The sequence below is a fragment of the Palaemon carinicauda genome, chromosome 1 (genome assembly GCF_036898095.1).
Source record: "Palaemon carinicauda isolate YSFRI2023 chromosome 1, ASM3689809v2, whole genome shotgun sequence".
In the NCBI taxonomy this organism is placed as follows: domain Eukaryota; kingdom Metazoa; phylum Arthropoda; class Malacostraca; order Decapoda; family Palaemonidae; genus Palaemon; species Palaemon carinicauda.
The window spans coordinates 27,041,781-27,059,238 of NC_090725.1; the positions used below are offsets into that span (position 1 = coordinate 27,041,781).

The window sequence follows — 17,458 nt, forward strand, 5'->3', positions numbered from 1 at the left end:
TTGGGACACTCAAGCCCCTCTACTGCAGCAAAGTGCTGGACCTATAAAGTAGACTATTCTGGAAGACTAATGTAGATCACAAGATATCAAAATAACATTTACCGCAAAAATAGTTGTGCAGTATTACTCCAAGTTAAATGGTGTAACTCTTGAATTCCACATGGAATTTTTGAAATTTAGATTACTGTTTTTTGGCTAGGTGAACATATATATTTCATGTTTCAAATAATATTTTTAACAAAAACAATTTATTTTATCGTTAAAACGTCTTTTTCTTATATTTACGCAACTTTTCTGGTCCCTTACGTAACCCTTTGCTGACCAGAGTACCTATCTATTTTCATACATACATATACCAAAGGCACTTCCCCCAATTTTGGGGGGTAGCCGACATCAACAATGAAACAAAACAAAAAGGGGACCTCTACTCTCTATGTTCCTTCAGCCTAACCAGGGACTCAACCGAGTTCAGCTGGTACTGCTAGGATGACACAGCCCAACCTCCCACATTATCCACCACGGATGAAGCTTCATATTGCTGAATCCCCTACTGCTGCTAACTCCGCGGTCATCTAAGGCACCAGAGGAAGCAGCAGGGCCTACCGGAACTGCGTCACAATCGCTCGCCATTCATTCCTATTTCTAGCACGCTCTCTTGCCTTGCTCACATCTATCCTCCTATCACTCAGAGCTTTCTTCACACCATCCATCCACCCAAACCTTGGCCTTCCTCTTGTACTTCTCCCATCAACTCTTGCATTCATCACCTTCTTTAGCAGACAGCCATTTTCCATTCTCTCAACATGGCCAAACCACCTCAACACATTCATATCCACTCTAGCCGCTAACTCATTTCTTACACCTGTTCTCTCCCTCACCACTTCGTTCCTAACCCTATCTACTCGAGATACACCAGCCATACTCCTTAGACACTTCATCTCAAACACATTCAGTTTCTGTCTCCATCACTTTCATTCCCCACAACTCCGATCCATACATCACAGTTGGTACAATCACTTTCTCATACAGAACTCTCTTTACATTCATGCCCAACCCTCTATTTTTTACTACTCCCTTAACTGCCCCCAACACTTTGCAACCTTCATTCACTCTCTGACGTACATCTGCTTCCACTCCACCATTTGCTGCAACAACAGACCCCAAGTACTTAAACTGATCCACCTCCTCAAGTAACTCTCCATTCAACATGACATTCAACCTCGCACCACCTCCCCTTCTCGTACATCTCATAACCTTACTCTTACCCACATTAACTCTCAACTTCCTTCCCTCACACACCCTTCCAAATTCTGTCACTAGTCGGTCAAGCTTCTCTTCTGTGTCTGCTACCAGTACAGTATCATCCGCAAACAACAACTGATTTACCTCCCATTCATGGTCATTCTCGCCTACCAGTTTTAATCCTCGTCCAATCACTATTTACTTTTCAAAATTTCAGGGAGAGGTATTTATGTCTGTTTCCAATTTAACAGTTTTCTCTAATCCTTCATAGGCGGCTCTGTTTTCTTTCTCTCGATAGTACTGCAAGTAATGTTACATGTTTTTGTAAGGTATATTCATTGTAGTCCTTTGTCTCCTTTAAAAATTCTCTTTAATCCCTCATAGGAGGCTCTTTTTTTTCTTTCTCTCTCGGTGTTATCATAATGAAGCATTTAAATACAAAGTACTTGTAAAATTTGTAATATTTCTCTATGCTCTGAATGTGTGTAGATGATTATGATCTTGCATTCTCCCCAAGGGAAATACTGTATATCTCTTATGATCTGAAAGTGTGTGCACGATTACACTCATGTTTTGATTACGCTCATTTGAAGCACTTGACCTCCCAGACTGATGAAGATACACTCCAGGGCGTATCCTCACGTATATACCTTCAGCTTTCTGCATAGAGGCAAACCTTTGTATGAGTACCTGTTCGTACCTCAAGTTCTTTCAGACTCAGAAACATAGTCAGTCTGCAGACTTTGTACATATTAAAGAAAATTGGTCTGCTGCCTTTCCCTTTTATTTTTGGATGATTAATCGTTTAACTCATTGATAGGAGTTTCATATACAATGAGTCGCTCCTACCATTTTTCTCCCAGTGGGAGAGACTTGTTTTGGCCATTCAATCATTCACCGAGGATGAAGAAAAAAAAATTGCACGCTATTGTGCTTTCTCTACAGCTGTTTGTAAATACGATTATCTTTTGGAACGTAGCCCTTCATGGTTGCAATGGCAATTACTCTTTGAGAATGTCACCGCTATGCGAGCAACTTTTGGAATGTTATCGCTAATCTGTTTGTGCTTTTGTGCTTTCTCATGCTTACGGTAGGTCCATCTTTCTAGTTTGCTCTCCCATTAGAGTGATACTAGGTGTTTGCATACTATTGAGAGACTGCCATTACAGGTGCAAGAGCAAAAGCCGCAACCTTAACTGCTCTGGTTGCTTCTCGCGATAGATCTTGCACCTTCTCACTTGCTCGCGATTGATCGTGCTCCCTGTCATCTGCCTGCGATCCATGGTGCGCCCTCTCATCTTCTTGTGATCGATCACACGCCCTCTCACCTGTTTTCAATCGATCACACGCCCTCATCTGCTTTTAATCGGTTGCGCATCCTCTCAACTGCCTGCTCGCATTCGGTTGTGCATCCTCTCACCTGCCTGCTAGATTGCTCTCCCATGGTATTACCCCTACTAGCCCTCTCATTCATTTCCACACAAATACAACCCAAGGGAAGGACTCAGGTTATATATTGAAAGTACAAATGACCTTCAATTGTTCCTACACAAATACAAGCCTTATTAGTTCTCGATGATATGTCATGTCATCCGTTACCAGACTTTTCAGCATTGGAGGTGCTGTGACAGGTTCAATAGAGTTAGGTTTCCCCTACACACACACTGGATAATAAGATTTGCACGTTGAAACACTGGCCCCAAAGCAGAAGAAGGAAAATTTTTTTTGGGTATTTTATGTTGTATTGGATTCCCAGTTCTAGCATTTTACAGAGAAGTCCTTAGAGACCACAGTGCACATTAACTCCAAAAATAGCCTTTTCCTTCGTCAACTTTTATTCGTAGTGCAACTGAAAGGTTTTCATCCAGTTATAATGGGGCACCGAATAGCATTAAAGGTCCCAGTGCTGAACCATATGGCCCTAAATTCAAAAGTCCAGCTCATAAATCCAAATTACTGAAGGCATCTTTTTTTTTTATTGTTCCTCATTTTTGTTGGATACCTTGTTCTTTTTCTGGTAAGATGGCATAGCTCTTGTGATTGTACAGGAAACTTCCATTGTCTGAAGTTTGTCTTCAAACATTTTATGTCATGTTTATTAACTTAGCTCTTATATAGAATATTTATATACCTGGTAATTTGAAATCTTCCTATCAAGTATAATGCTCTATGGTTTTAGTCTTCTCGTACCCTTATGATTTTTCTATGCTTTCTTTTTTTTATCTTTAGACCTTATTCTTATATCTTAACCCTTTTACCCCCACCATAAGGTTAAATTTCGAGCACATTTTGCTATATAATTTTTTTAAATTGCTCTAACAGGCTTAATTTTTGTCCTAGAGAGGTCATGTTGGTCTCATTCTTTTGGAAAATGCCTGAAGTTTCTCATTAAATTATCAAAAATAAGTAAAAACATGTAATTAACAGTGTTTTGCAAGAACGTACCAGTACGTCCTTTGAGGGTGAAAGGGATAATATACATAAAAGTATCTTCTTTGGAAAAAGCAAATTTGTTCCATGGTGTTTAGTGTCATTTAATCTTGAAGAGCATTACAAACTAACATTAACCCTTTTACCCCCAGGCTCTTTGGAAATTTCCAACCCTTAACCCCCAAGGGGTTATTTTTTCCCCAGCACATTTTGCAGTATATTTTTTTTAAAATTGCTCTAACAGCCTTAATGTTTGTCATAGAGAGGTCAGGTTGGTCTCATTCTCTTGGAAAATGCCTGAATTTTCTCAAAAAATTATCAAAAATATGAAGAAAAACATTTTTTTATAGCATTTTTTGTTCAAGGACGTACCGGTACGTCCATGGGGGTAAAGGGATGAGTTTTGTGAAACGTACCAGTACGTGCTTTGGGGGTAAAAGGGTTAATATATTTTGTTTGGCCACTATGCACATAAAAGTATGAATGAACTTAACTGTATATAACATGAATTTATTTTTCCTCAGGGTTTGGATTCCCTCAGCAGAATACTATGGGTGGAGGAATGAGTGGAGGAGTATTTCCTGACCTTGGCAAACTTGTGAAAGCAATGACTGAAAAGCCACTATTTGACATTGCTGTTTCGAATAAATCTGCATCATCATCAGGTATTGTGTGTTTGCTTTCTTCTCAGTTTGTAGATTTCTCTTTATCAGAACATATTAGGGGTAGAAGTTTTCATATCATAAAATATTATTTTTAAATATAAAACTTACCCGCTGGTTATATAATGACGTGATCTAAAACTTATATAACCAGCGGGTAAGTATATTCAAAAATTTATTTTATTATGAAAATATCATTTTTAAATATAAAACTTACCTGTTGGTTATATAAGTTTTAGATCACGTCATTATGTAACCAGCGGGTAAGTATATTCAAAAATCTATTTTATTTTGAAAATATAATTTTTCCTGAAATTTTTTTTTCAATTTACATTACTGTACTTAATTCAGATTTTATTGTTTAATTTCCTTTTATTGAATTTTCCATGTTTGAAATTATTTCCTTCAAGGTCAAGGCAGCACATCACCCCCAGCTGATCAGAACAGTCCAAAGTTGTCAAGTGGTACTTTTCGGCCTGTCTATGTCTTGTCGCCTTCATTGTTTGCTAATAATAAACCTCGGCCAAAGCCTATCAACAAAAGCAATAATCAAGGGTAAGTTACACATTACAGGTTGATTGTAGTATTTCTGTCAGGTTTATTTAGAAATTTATACTTTTAACCCTTTTCCCCCAAAGGACGTACTGGTACGTTTCACAAAACCCATCCCTTTACCCCCATGGACGTACCAGTACGTCCTTGCAAAAAATGCTATAAAATTATTTTTTCCATATTTTTGATAATTTTTTGAGAAAATTCAGGCATTTTCCAAGAGAATGAGACCAACCTGACCTCTCTATGATAAAAATTAAGGCTGTTAGAGCAATTTAAAAAAATATATACTGCAAAATGTGCTGGGAAAAAAATAACCCCTTGGTGGTTAAGGGTTGGAAATTTCCAAAGAGCCTGGGGGTAAAAGGGTTAAGGATTTTAATTGAAGCTTCTTTAGAATTGTAAGTTCCAACTTATTGGCATTATTGATAAGGTTAATCATAATTAACATAAAGTATACTGACATTCTGTCTGATATCAGTTGTGTGGCATTTGTTCCCAGTGTTTTATAGATATGTATTAATCATAGATATCTAGTAGTTTTGATGTGAAAAATACCATTAATGCACGTTGAAATTACATTTTTATGCATATGAAAACAAGCATGATCATAATGCTAGTTGAAGTTGTAGGGCTAGTCTAGTAAATGTTACTTCTAATGTTCAATCCCAAACATAGTAGGTCCTTTATATTTTAAAGATTATTGAATTATTAGAAATATGTATCCATCATGAAAACACATTTTAGAGTAAATGATTTAATTTTTTTTTTTGTGCACGCAGTCTTCTGTCTTGTGGAGAAGAAATGTATAGAGTACTCAAGTCATTTGCCAGGGTGATATATTAGCAGGATTCTAAGTGAAAAATAAGAAAGCATCAAGGTTTATTATGAACAAGATGCAATTTAATATGTGTTTGGGCTTGTCTTCTGAATCTATATCATTTTCATAAAGAACTAAAAGCATCGAGAATGTATGGTAGCCAAAGACTTTAGTTGATGATATTTTATATCACGATACTGAATTTCTTTCATCGTTTATCAAGGGATTTTTTTTCAATGTACGGCATAGTCTGCAATATTGTATATATATATATTTTTAACTATCATACCTTTTAAGATAGTCTCTTAACATTCAAGCTTAAGTTAACTTATCACAGGTCTTTTGCTGTCTGAATTAGTTCTGGAATTATGTAACATTTTACCTCATGGGTTTCCTTTCTTGTACTCAAGAGCCACATACTGGAAATCAAATTGGCATTCACAGACCGTTAACTGTAATTTTATATATAGAATATTGTCTTAGCCCTTCATTATTTAACTGTTATTGCAAACTATTGAATAAGATATGCACACACGATGCATGTATGTTTAGAAATGAAAGACAAGTCATAGATAAAGATTTCAGTTAAATACTTAGTTTGTTTTTTAGGTTTTTAGTAATTGGTTTTACTTATACTGTAGTAAACAGTTTTGCGAGGGTTGAGATTTTGTTTATTCATAAATCCAATAGAAGATGGTATAGGCTATATGTGTATTGTATCTTTATTTTTAATATTTATATTCTAAATTATTACCAGGCAGTGCTATCAGATCCAAGTTTGTTCCTACGCTAATACAAACTTCTGCCCTTTAGTGGGAGATTGATTCAAGGGCGGCTGGAACTTGGCAGTTACAATTAGGTGTTGGCAGTAGCCGGTACTTACCTGCTGGTGGCAGGGAAGCCCAGTCCCCTTGTATAGGGGCTTCAACTATTGGGTGTAAACAAAAGAGGAACTGTTAAGCCTACACCAAAGAGTGCAGATTTAAGGGAAGCCCAGCACTTATGTTCCTGGGTTGTACCAGAAAGGGTCTTTTATGGTTAAATTGTATTCTTTTTAAGTTGAAGCATAAACTCAGAGCAACAGCTCTTAGCTGAATATAGTTGTTCCAAGTCAAATCTAATTTTTACCCTTCCAAAGGTGATGGGCCTCCTGATTCTGCAAATAGGCATGTTTGCAATCGTCATTAAACCAGTGTTTATGTTTCACTCAGTACTCCAGCACACAAGAAGAAATAAGCCTATCAATTATATTAACCAGATTCTCACTCAAAAGAACAACATGCTCAACACTTTTATACAATTGTGACCAATTCAAATTCTGAAGACCCCTCAAAATGCTGTTCCAATCTGCTTGAGATTTTATATAAATCTTACACGAGCGTGACACATCATGGACAGGCTGTTCAGTCTTAACTACTAATGAAATCAAGGCATCATTAGATGACCCAACTGAAGTAAAATCTTACTTGTTGTAGTCCCAGGGGAGTTGATGCATACTAGATCCAAACAAGAGAACTTTTAATCTAAGACAATGAAAGACCATGGTACAGAGGCTATGGCACTACCCAGGCCCAGAGAACAATGGTTTGATTGTGGAGTGTCCTCTAAGAAGAGCTGCTTACCATAGCTAAGGAGCCCCTTCTACCCTTACCAAGAGGAAAGTAGCCACTGAATAATTACAGTACAGTAGTTAACTCCTTGAGTGAAGAACATCATTGGGTTATCGTAAGTATTGTCAGGTGTATGAGGAAAGAGGAGAATGTGTAAAGAATAGGCCAGATTATTCGGCATATGTGTACGCAAAAGAAAAATAAGCCGCAAGTAGAGAGGGATCCAGTACAGTACTATCTAGCCAGTCAAACAACCTGTGATGCTGCTCAGCTGCTGGTGTTGTGATCCTCCATTATAGGACCTAAAGTATCACGTCTAAGATAGCAGTTACAGTACAACATAATTCTAGGGCTAGAGTGAAAGTGTCTGGCCTGTTTTCCTCTCTTCCTCTCCCTTGTGGTTTAACTCTTGCAATATTATGTAGCTGGGTGGATGTAGATACAGGTAAGCCTCATCTTTAGCTAGCATCTTTTCTATTGGTGTTCATTTCACCATCCTCCTTACGAGTGGGAGGATGGATATATTCAGGCAAACCCATAAAGTCTTAGAAACTGGTTGCCTGGGCCGTGCATGAACCTGATGGGGTTTTTAACCCTGGTTCATGAGGCATTTAGGATGCTAGTCTTTGCAACTTATCAGGACCAAGATCAGCAATTCCAGGATTTTAGCCAGCCAGTTTGGTAATAGGGACATCCTCCCTCCTATGGATGAGTCTCTTATTAACCCTTTTACCCCCAAAGGACGTACTGGTACGTTTCACAAAAGCCATCCCTTTACCCCCATGGACGTACCGGTACGTCCTTGCAAAAAAATGCTATCAAAATTTTTTTTTCATATTTTTGATGATTTTTTGAGAAAATTCAGGCATTTTCCAAGAGAATGAGACCAACCTGACCTCTCTATGACAAAAATTAAGGCTGTTAGAGAAATTTTAAAAAAATATACTGGAAAATGTGCTGGGAAAAAAATAACCCCTTGGGGGTTAAGGGTTGGAAATTTCCAGAGAGCCTGGGGGTATAAGGGTTAAAGGACGGTTTTTATTCATGTTGGGACAGATCACAAATTAAAAAAATAATTTGAATTTTTCCAAACTATAAAAATCTGAGTCCTTTAACTCAACTTCTCTCATGTTGCATAAGACTTTCCATAATTCTTACCCTCCTTTACATTCAGATCTTCCAAGATTGTACCACCCAATACTTAGTACTATAGTCCATTTCTTTTAGCGATGCATATTTGCACCGACTCACGGCGGTGCCCTTTTAGCTCGGAAAAAGTTTCCTGATCGCTGATTGGTTAGAATTATCTTGTCCAACCAATCAGCGATCCGGAAACTTTTCCGAGCTAAAAGGGCACCGCCGCGAGTCGGTGGAAATATGCATCGCTAATAGAAATGGACTATAGGTATGCAGTTGATTCTAACATGGCAGATCTATTTAAATTTTCTTACTGGTCTGTATTTTATATTATTCGTTTACTTCTCATATAATTTATTTCCTCATTGGGATATTTTTCCTTGTTGGAGCCCTGTTCTTTTAACTAGGGTTGTGGCTTAGCTAGTAATAATAATCATTGCCCCCAAAAGTCCCATTAGTCAAAGTGACTTCTCTGTTTTCCGGCAAGGGGCTTCCCTGCCAAGTTACATACATACATACATATACCAAAGGCACTTCCCCCAATTTTGGGGGGTAGCCGACATCAACAATGAAACAAAACAAAAAAGGGGACCTCTACTCTCTACGTTCCTCCAGCCCCTGTGGCCGCGGGGGCATAAAAACAATTAGAATAGCGCCAACGTTATCCCTGCGTGTCGTAAGAGGCGACTAAAAGGGACGGGACGAGGAGGCTGGGAACCCCCTCTCCTGTATAAAAATTCTGTGAGACATTATCTGCCAAGTTACAGCTGTGCTTTAATCAATCTCCTTATTAAAAGACAAGTTTATAGCCAGGAAAAGTAAATATTACGTCTAAATTTTACTATATATTCAAGCCCTATAATTCACTAAAGCCTGAGGTAGGTGACTCCCTCTCATTCATTCTCATTTAGTCTAAAAATTGATGTCTACCCTTTAATGTTAATTTGAAATTATCTCTACTGCTATATGAAAAGATTTGGACTTTTATGAATCCTTATAAATCCTTGTAAATCCTTGTAAATCTAGGATTAAGCTGTCTAGTTACTGTGTTGCTATGTAGAAAAAATATTAAAGACTGGTTATATAAGATTTATCTCAAATCAGTATCAAAATTATAGATTTAAACCGAGAAATGTAATCAGGAATTTTTGCCGTCACAAATTTTAGTCTACTGGAAATTATTGAAAGGAAATTTGAATATGATTGTTTTCTTGAATGTTATGAATCTTAATTTATTTTCCTATTTGATGGGAGAAGTACAAGAGGAAGGCCAAGGTTTGGGTGGATGGATGGATGGTGTGAAGAAAGCTCTGGGTGATAGGAGGATAGATGTGAGAGAGGCAAGAGAGCGTGCTAGAAATAGGAATGAATGGCGAGCGATTGTGACGCAGTTCCGGTAGGCCCTGCTGCTTCCTCCGGTGCCTTAGATGACCGCGGAGTTAGCAGCAGTAGGGGATTCAGCAGTATGAAGCTTCATCTGTGGTGGAAAATGTGGGAGGTTGGGCTGTGGCACCCTAGCAGTACCAGCTGAACTCGGCTGAGTCCCTGGTTAGGCTGAAGGAACGTAGAGAGTAGAGGTCCCCTTTTTTGTTTTGTTTCTTGTTGATGTCGGCTACCCCCCAAAATTGGGGGAAGTGCTTTTGGTATATGGATGGATGGATTAGAGTTAGGAATCCTAGCTCAGTGATCAATTATTTTATTATAATTTTACAGGTATTGTACAAAATTAGTAATAATAAGGAAATCAGATAAAGTTATAACTTCTTTTAGGTGTAGGATTTTACTGGTCAGCCTATGTGAATAGTAATAGTTTTTTTCTTTTAAATTTTGGCAAACAAATAATAGCCTCTGTCAGGCATTTTACAGATTCAAGGATTTTTGTGATATTGATTTTTTTTATCCTTTTTAGTTTTATTTGTTTGGTGAAATGTCTGGTAGAGTGTCTGGGATTGAAAGGGGAAGAGCGAGAGAGGGTGTGGCGTTATTGCTGAGTGAATGGATGACAGGTAAAGTAGTGGAATGGAAGGAGATATCATCTAGGTTAATGTGGGTAAGGGTTAGGTTGGGTAGGGAATGTTGGGCGTTTGTCAGTGCGTATGGGCCAGGTAGTGAGAAAAGTGAAGAAGATCGGAATGAGTTCTGGAATGATTTAACTAGGTGTGTAGAAGGACTGGGTAGAAGGAATTATGTAGTTGTTATGGGTGACTTAAATGCTAGAGTGGGCGCTGGAGAGGTAGAAGGTGTCATTGGTAAGTATGGCGTACCAGGTGAAAATGAGAGTGGTGAGAGACTGGTAGACATGTGTGTTGAACAAGAGATGGTAATAGGTGCTAGCTTCTTTAAAAAGAAAGATAAGAATAAGTATACATGGGTAAGAGTGGCAAATGGAAGAGTAGTAGAAAGGGCATTAATGGATTATGTGTTGGTGACTAAAAGAATGTTTGGAAGATTGAAAGACGTGCACGTGTTTAGGGGTATGGCTAACGGTATGTCTGATCATTTTTTGGTGGAAGGAAAATTAGTTGTAGCAAAAGAATGGGGGAATAGAGTAGGTGGATGTAAAAGGGAGCTAGTGAGGATTGAAGAGCTAATAAAACCGGGGGTAAAAAGTAAATATCAGGAAAGGTTGAAAATGGCATATGATGAGGTGAGAGTAAGAGAAACTGGTAATTTAGAGGAGGAATGGAAGTTAGTAAAAGAAAATTTTGTTGGGATTGCAAGTGATGTATGTGGCAAGAAGGTTGTTGGAGGCAGCATGAGGAAGGGCAGTGAATGGTGGAATGAAGGAGTGAAGGTGAAAGTGGAAGAGAAAAAGAGGGCTTTTGAAGAATGGCTGCAGAGTAATAGTATAGAGAAGTATGAAAAATATAGAGAGAAAAAGGTGGAAGTAAAGCGCAAGGTACGTGAGGCAAAGAGGGCAGCTGACCTGAGGTGGGGTCAGGGATTGGGTCAGTCATATGAAGAGAATAAGAAGAAGTTTTGGAAAGAAGTGAAGAGAGTAAGGAAGGCTGGCGCAAGAATTGAAGAGACAGTGAAAGATGGAAATGGAAGGTTGTTAAAAGGAGAGGAGGCAAGGAAAAGGTGGGCGGAATATTTTGAAAGTTTGCTGAATGTTGAGGATAATAGGGAGGCAGATATAATTGCTGTTCCAGGTGTTGAGGTGCCAGTGATGGGAGATGAGAATGAGAGAGAGATAACAATAGAGGAAGTGAGGAGAGCACTAGATGAAACGAGAGTAGGAAAAGCATCTGGTATGGACGGTGTGAAAGCTGAGATGTTGAAGGAAGGGGGTGTGACTGTGCTTGAATGGTTGGTGAGTTTGTTTAATATGTGTTTTGTGTTGTCAATGGTACCAGTAGATTGGGTTTGTGCATGTATTGTACCACTATATAAGGGTAAGGGAGATGTGCATGAGTGTTGTAATTCAAGAGGTATTAGTTTGTTGAGTGTAGTTGGAAAAGTGTATGGTAGAGTACTGATTAATAGGATTAAGGATAAAACAGAGAATGCAATCTTGGAAGTACAGGGTGGTTTTAGAAGAGGTAGGGGTTGTATGAATCAGATTTTTACAGTTAGGCAGATATGCGAGAAATATTTAGCAAAAGGTAAGGAGGTGTATGTTGCGTTTATGGATCTGGAGAAAGCATATGATAGAGTTGATAGGGAAGCAATGTGGGATGTGATGAGGTTATATGGAGTTGGTGGAAGGTTGTTGCAAGCAGTGAAAAGTTTATACAAAGGTAGTAAAGCATGTGTTAGAATAGGAAATGAAGTGAGTGATTGGTTTCCGGTGAGAGTGGGGCTGAGACAGGGATGTGTGATGTCGCCGTGGTTGTTTAACTTGTATGTTGATGGAGTGGTGAGAGAGGTGAATGCTCGAGTGCTTGGACGAGGATTAAAACTGGTAGGCGAGAATGACCATGAATGGGAGGTAAATCAGTTGTTGTTTGCGGATGATACTGTACTGGTAGCAGACACAGAAGAGAAGCTTGACCGACTAGTGACAGAATTTGGAAGGGTGTGTGAGAGAAGGAAGTTGAGAGTTAATGTGGGTAAGAGTAAGGTTATGAGATGTACGAGAAGGGAAGGTGGTGCAAGGTTGAATGTCATGTTGAATGGAGAGTTACTTGAGGAGGTGGATCAGTTTAAGTACTTGGGGTCTATTGTTGCAGCAAATGGTGGAGTGGAAGCAGATGTACGTCAGAGAGTGAATGAAGGTTGCAAAGTGTTGGGGGCAGTTAAGGGAGTAGTAAAAAATAGAGGGTTGGGCATGAATGTAAAGAGAGTTCTATATGAGAAAGTGATTGTACCAACTGTGATGTATGGATCGGAGTCGTGGGGAATGAAAGTGATGGAGAGACAGAAATTGAATGTGTTTGAGATGAAGTGTCTGAGGAGTATGGCTGGTGTATCTCGAGTAGATAGGGTTAGGAACGAAGTGGTGAGGGAGAGAACGGGTGTAAGAAATGAGTTAGCGGCTAGAGTGGATATGAATGTGTTGAGGTGGTTTGGCCATGTTGAGAGAATGGAAAATGGTTGTCTGCTAAAGAAGGTGATGAATGCAAGAGTTGATGGGAGAAGTACAAGAGGAAGGCCAAGGTTTGGGTGGATGGATGGTGTGAAGAAAGCTCTGGGTGATAGGAGGATAGATGTGAGAGAGGCAAGAGAGCGTGCTAGAAATAGGAATGAATGGCGAGCGATTGTGACGCAGTTCCAGTAGGCCCTGCTGCTTCCTCCGGGGCCTTAGATGACCGCGGAGGTAACAGCAGTAGGGGAGTCAGCATTATGAAGCTTCATCTGTGGTGGAAATGTGGGAGGTTGGGCTGTGGCACCCTAGCAGTACCAGCTGAACTCGGTTGAGTCCCTGATTAGGCTGAAGGAACATAGAGAGTAGAGGTCCCCTTTTTGTTTTGTTTCATTGTTGGTGTCGGCTACCCCCCAAAATTGGGGGAAGTGCCTTGGTATATAGATAGATAGATAGTTTTATTTGTTATTTTTCATGTGCAAAAATATTATATAATTAAGGTTACTATTGTTACTTTCATGATAGTGTCTGTAATATGTGGTTTGGTTTATGAAATTGATAATACTGTGCTTTTCAGAAACAATCGGCACTGGCTTTTCAAAGGTTTGGATGACCCTAATGAGGAAGCAACTGAAGATTTCTTGAAGCCGAAGAAGTACCCGAGTGTAAGAAAATTAAATTTGAGGGTGTTCAGAGCTGCAAATTCTGAGTCTTCATCCTCTAACGAAAGCAGGAACACAGCTGCGGCCCCTGCGCCTTCTCCTTTAACCACCCCAATATCACCTTTGGGTCATGCCACACCCCACCGATCCAGTCAGCCTCCATCCCCTGAGAGTACTCCAACACCAGATATTATTAAGGTATATATCTCTTACCCGTTTTTATGCCAAAGAAATGTCAGTCGTGCAAAATTATTTTTTTTTTATGGCCAAGGGGACCGTCCGCTATGCCATGAATTTTTTTTCTAATTATTCAAAATACACAATTTCTATATATGTTTTAGACATAAATAATACCTTCATCATATAAAAATTTCAAGTCATTTGATTAAAAACTTTTTGATATTTAAGCAAAAATCATGATTTAAAAAGAAAATTAGGTACATTTTCTCCACTAATGTGACACCAATTGTATTGGAAATCATACCATCAAAACTTCTTTATAAATCGAATAATTCTGTGACAGATTTATTTATTTATTTATTTTTTATTTTTTCTCGTCTAGAACAATATTCATGAAAAGAAGAGGAAAAGGAAAATAAAAATTTTGGTGCTCCAAATAAATTGTGGGATTTTTATTCCTCTTTTCAATGATATCGTTCTCTAAAATCAAACAATAAATGAGAAAAATGTATCAAGTGTGATTAAGTATGTTTTTATGAGCTTCCAAAGATTTCCAATAAATGTTCGCTTCTTTTCTTAAAAAAATCAAGATAACATTATTATAACCTTACTTTGTACTTTTATTGTTTATTCTTACACAAACGCACCCTAAACGAGGTTTGTTCCAACACGGAGTACTTACCCTGAACTACTTTCTTAGGAGTATCTGGGATCTCCTCCCAACCGACCAGAGTTTTGTGTAGTTTACCCTATTCCCGTTTTCTATGAGGGGTAACCTCAGGTGGAGTGATACACGCCCTGAGGCTAACCCCGGGTCAGAGAGCATGCTTGCTCAGGTCTCGATCTCCAGTAAGTTCTCTGGTCGCATTGCGATAACTATTCCTCTTTTCAATGATATCGTTCTCTAAAATCGAACAATAAATGTTTTTATGAGCTTCCAAAGATTTCCAATAAATTTTCGCTTCTTTTCTTAAACAAATCAAGATAACATTATTATGATAACCTTGCTTTGTACTTTTATTGTTTATTCCTACACAAACGCACCCTAAACGAGGTATTTAAACCCTACGTTTACTAATAAACTTGGTGTAAGGGTGTCGTGAGTTGCCAGCGGCCTCCCATTGTTGCCAGAGTTTTAGTTAGAATTTCAAGCTTTGTACACTTTTTCATGTTTCCCTCTCTTCATGGTTCTTTTTTGTTACTCTCTGCTTACTTTTTGTTCTTTCTATGACCTTAGGTAACATTGGCCTTACTATAAAGTTCACGATGATGTTGTGAAAACAATGTATATACGAATTGCAAGTAAACAAATGCATTAATTTCAACTTCTATACGTCTTTGGAAACCCTGACTGCTGTTCTCGTAGCTCGTAGTTTTCGTTCACTTACCCTCTACCAATGCCTTCCATCTCTGCCAGATGTACGAGGTTTTGAAACAAGTGAAAAAATCTTTATATATATGTAAAAGTAAACACACACATAAATTTCTCAAACTGTCATGGAGACGACACAGTAAAGATGACGTCATATTTGAAAGACTGCTATATGTTTATTATTTGTAAAAATAATTGGCTGAAATTTCTGGAGAGCATTTACAATATGTTTCTCCATACATAGAAATAATAAAACAATTTTCGATTTCTGAAAGTTATGTCAAAACACCATAGCGGACAGTCCCCATAATGTGCTATGCTGTCAAGGACTTTCCTGTAAAAGATTAGAAAGGGAATCTAATAGAACACCTCCCCAAAAATAGGTCTTTCTTTCGTGAAAACCACTTTTTTCTAGTTTTTTTTTTCTTGGCAATTCAAGTTCTACCTTACCTAAGATTGTTATATTATAAATTTACAACCTGACTAGGTTGGTATGTCTTGGTCTAGTTCCATGTTGCAACCTGCATTTGAAGGACGTGACCGCTATCGTGGTGTTTTCAGGTCTCCAACATTTGTTATCCTTGTTTAGGCCAGTGGTACTTTTCTGTAGCAAGTCCAGTTCAAGGTTTTGCATAAGGCCTTCTGTGATTATTCCTAATGTTTGTAGGACTATTAGTATTACTTCTACTCAGGCTTTCCTTAGGTTTCTTATTTCCTTATTTAGGTCATTCTATTTATTTATCTTCTGTCGTTTTTTATAAACTCAAGTCTCATAGTTTAGTTACACCAATCACCGATAGTTTTTGTTGTCTTTTATTTACTAATATCAGGTTAGTTTTATGTGCTTGTATCATATAAGCTCTTACATTATATGATTGTTTTATTTTCAAGGACTTTTTCAGTATAATGTTCCCTTTACATTATAGGTTATATTATTAGAAGATCTTCTGTGCAAGGCCTCTGATGTTTTATTTTCAAGGACTTTTTCAGTATAATGTTCCCTTTACATTATAGGTTATATTATTAGAAGATCTTCTGTGCAAGGCCTCTGACATAATCATGTCTTTTCATGTATTCATTTTGAGCTATTGTTGGGCATTTCTTGTTATATGGTTGATGATCTTCAATTTCTGTTTGCATGTACAGCACAGGGAGGATGTTGATATTTGGCTGTTTATTTTTATTTTGCACGTAGAATGTGGGTAATGCTTAATTTTGTGCTGTCTTCAGAATGCCTTCTGTCTCATCTTACAGCTCTCCCCTTTTCAGCCATTGTCAGTTACCATCTCCAGCTACATTCTGCATCTGTCTGGTACTAGCCATGCAGTATTTTATTATACCAGGTTCTCTTTTGTTTTCCCTTTGGTCTTTTTGTAATATGTACTTGTCATGGTCTTCATTGATAAAGATGAGGTTTTCTTTCCAAGCTGCTGTCAGCCACTCATCTTTGCTTTGCTTTGCTTTGCGTTGCTTTGCTTTGCTTGATGTACTGTTCAAGTGTTATAACCTGTGCCAAGGTTATATTTTCGAGTTGGTTTATTTATTGATTGTTCCAACACAGAGACTTACCTCGAACTACTTTCTTAGGAGGTACCTGGAATCTCCTCTCAACCGACCAGAGTTTTGTGTAGTTTACCCTACTTCCGTTTTCTGTGAGGACTACCCCAGGCGTAAGGATACGTGCCCTGAGGCTAGTCCCGAGCCAGGTCGCATGTTAGCTTGGGTCTCGTTCCTCAGTAAGTTCTCTGGTCGCGTCTTGATACCATCCTGACTCTCTCCATTCTCTGTGCGACCCTTTGTGTCCCCGACTCGTGTGTCCCACGTGTTTCCCGCGTGGTATCTGTCTGTGTGTCTGTGGACAGGCTTATCTCAAAACTACTCAACAGATTTTAACGAAATTTTCACCACAGATAGATCTTAGGTTATGGACGACCCATTGAATTTTGGAGATGATCCGAATCCGTATTTTCAAATTCTCAATTTTAAGATTAGGTCAAGACAAGTTGATGGATTTTGATGAAATTTCCACCACAGATAAATCTTAGGCCATGGGGAACTCCATTAACTTCAGGATATGATCCGGATTCATCTGTGCGCTTGTCTGTCTTTCTATTTGTGGCCAGGATTACGTCAAAACTTCTCAACGGATTTTGACAAAGTTTTCACCACATAGATATATGGTCATGGATGACCCCATTAGATATTGAAGATCCTGATACGGGTCTGGATTTGCATTTTTTGCCATTTTAAAGATAACATCAAAACA

General features: G+C 38.4%; 1 protein-coding gene across 5 annotated transcripts in view; it reads left to right on the top strand.

Annotated features, from left to right (window-relative positions):
* Nucleotides 1–17,458, top strand: part of LOC137647330 (nuclear pore complex protein Nup98-Nup96-like) — a 180,651-nt gene that overhangs the window by 65,243 nt on the left and 97,950 nt on the right. For all 5 annotated transcript variants that reach the window (XM_068380746.1, XM_068380749.1, XM_068380733.1 and 2 more), the window contains exons 10-12: nucleotides 4,197–4,337; nucleotides 4,745–4,889; nucleotides 13,556–13,838. In XM_068380746.1, coding sequence (XP_068236847.1) covers nucleotides 4,197–4,337; nucleotides 4,745–4,889; nucleotides 13,556–13,838 — 569 coding nt within the window. The remainder of the gene's footprint in view (nucleotides 1–4,196; nucleotides 4,338–4,744; nucleotides 4,890–13,555; nucleotides 13,839–17,458) is intronic.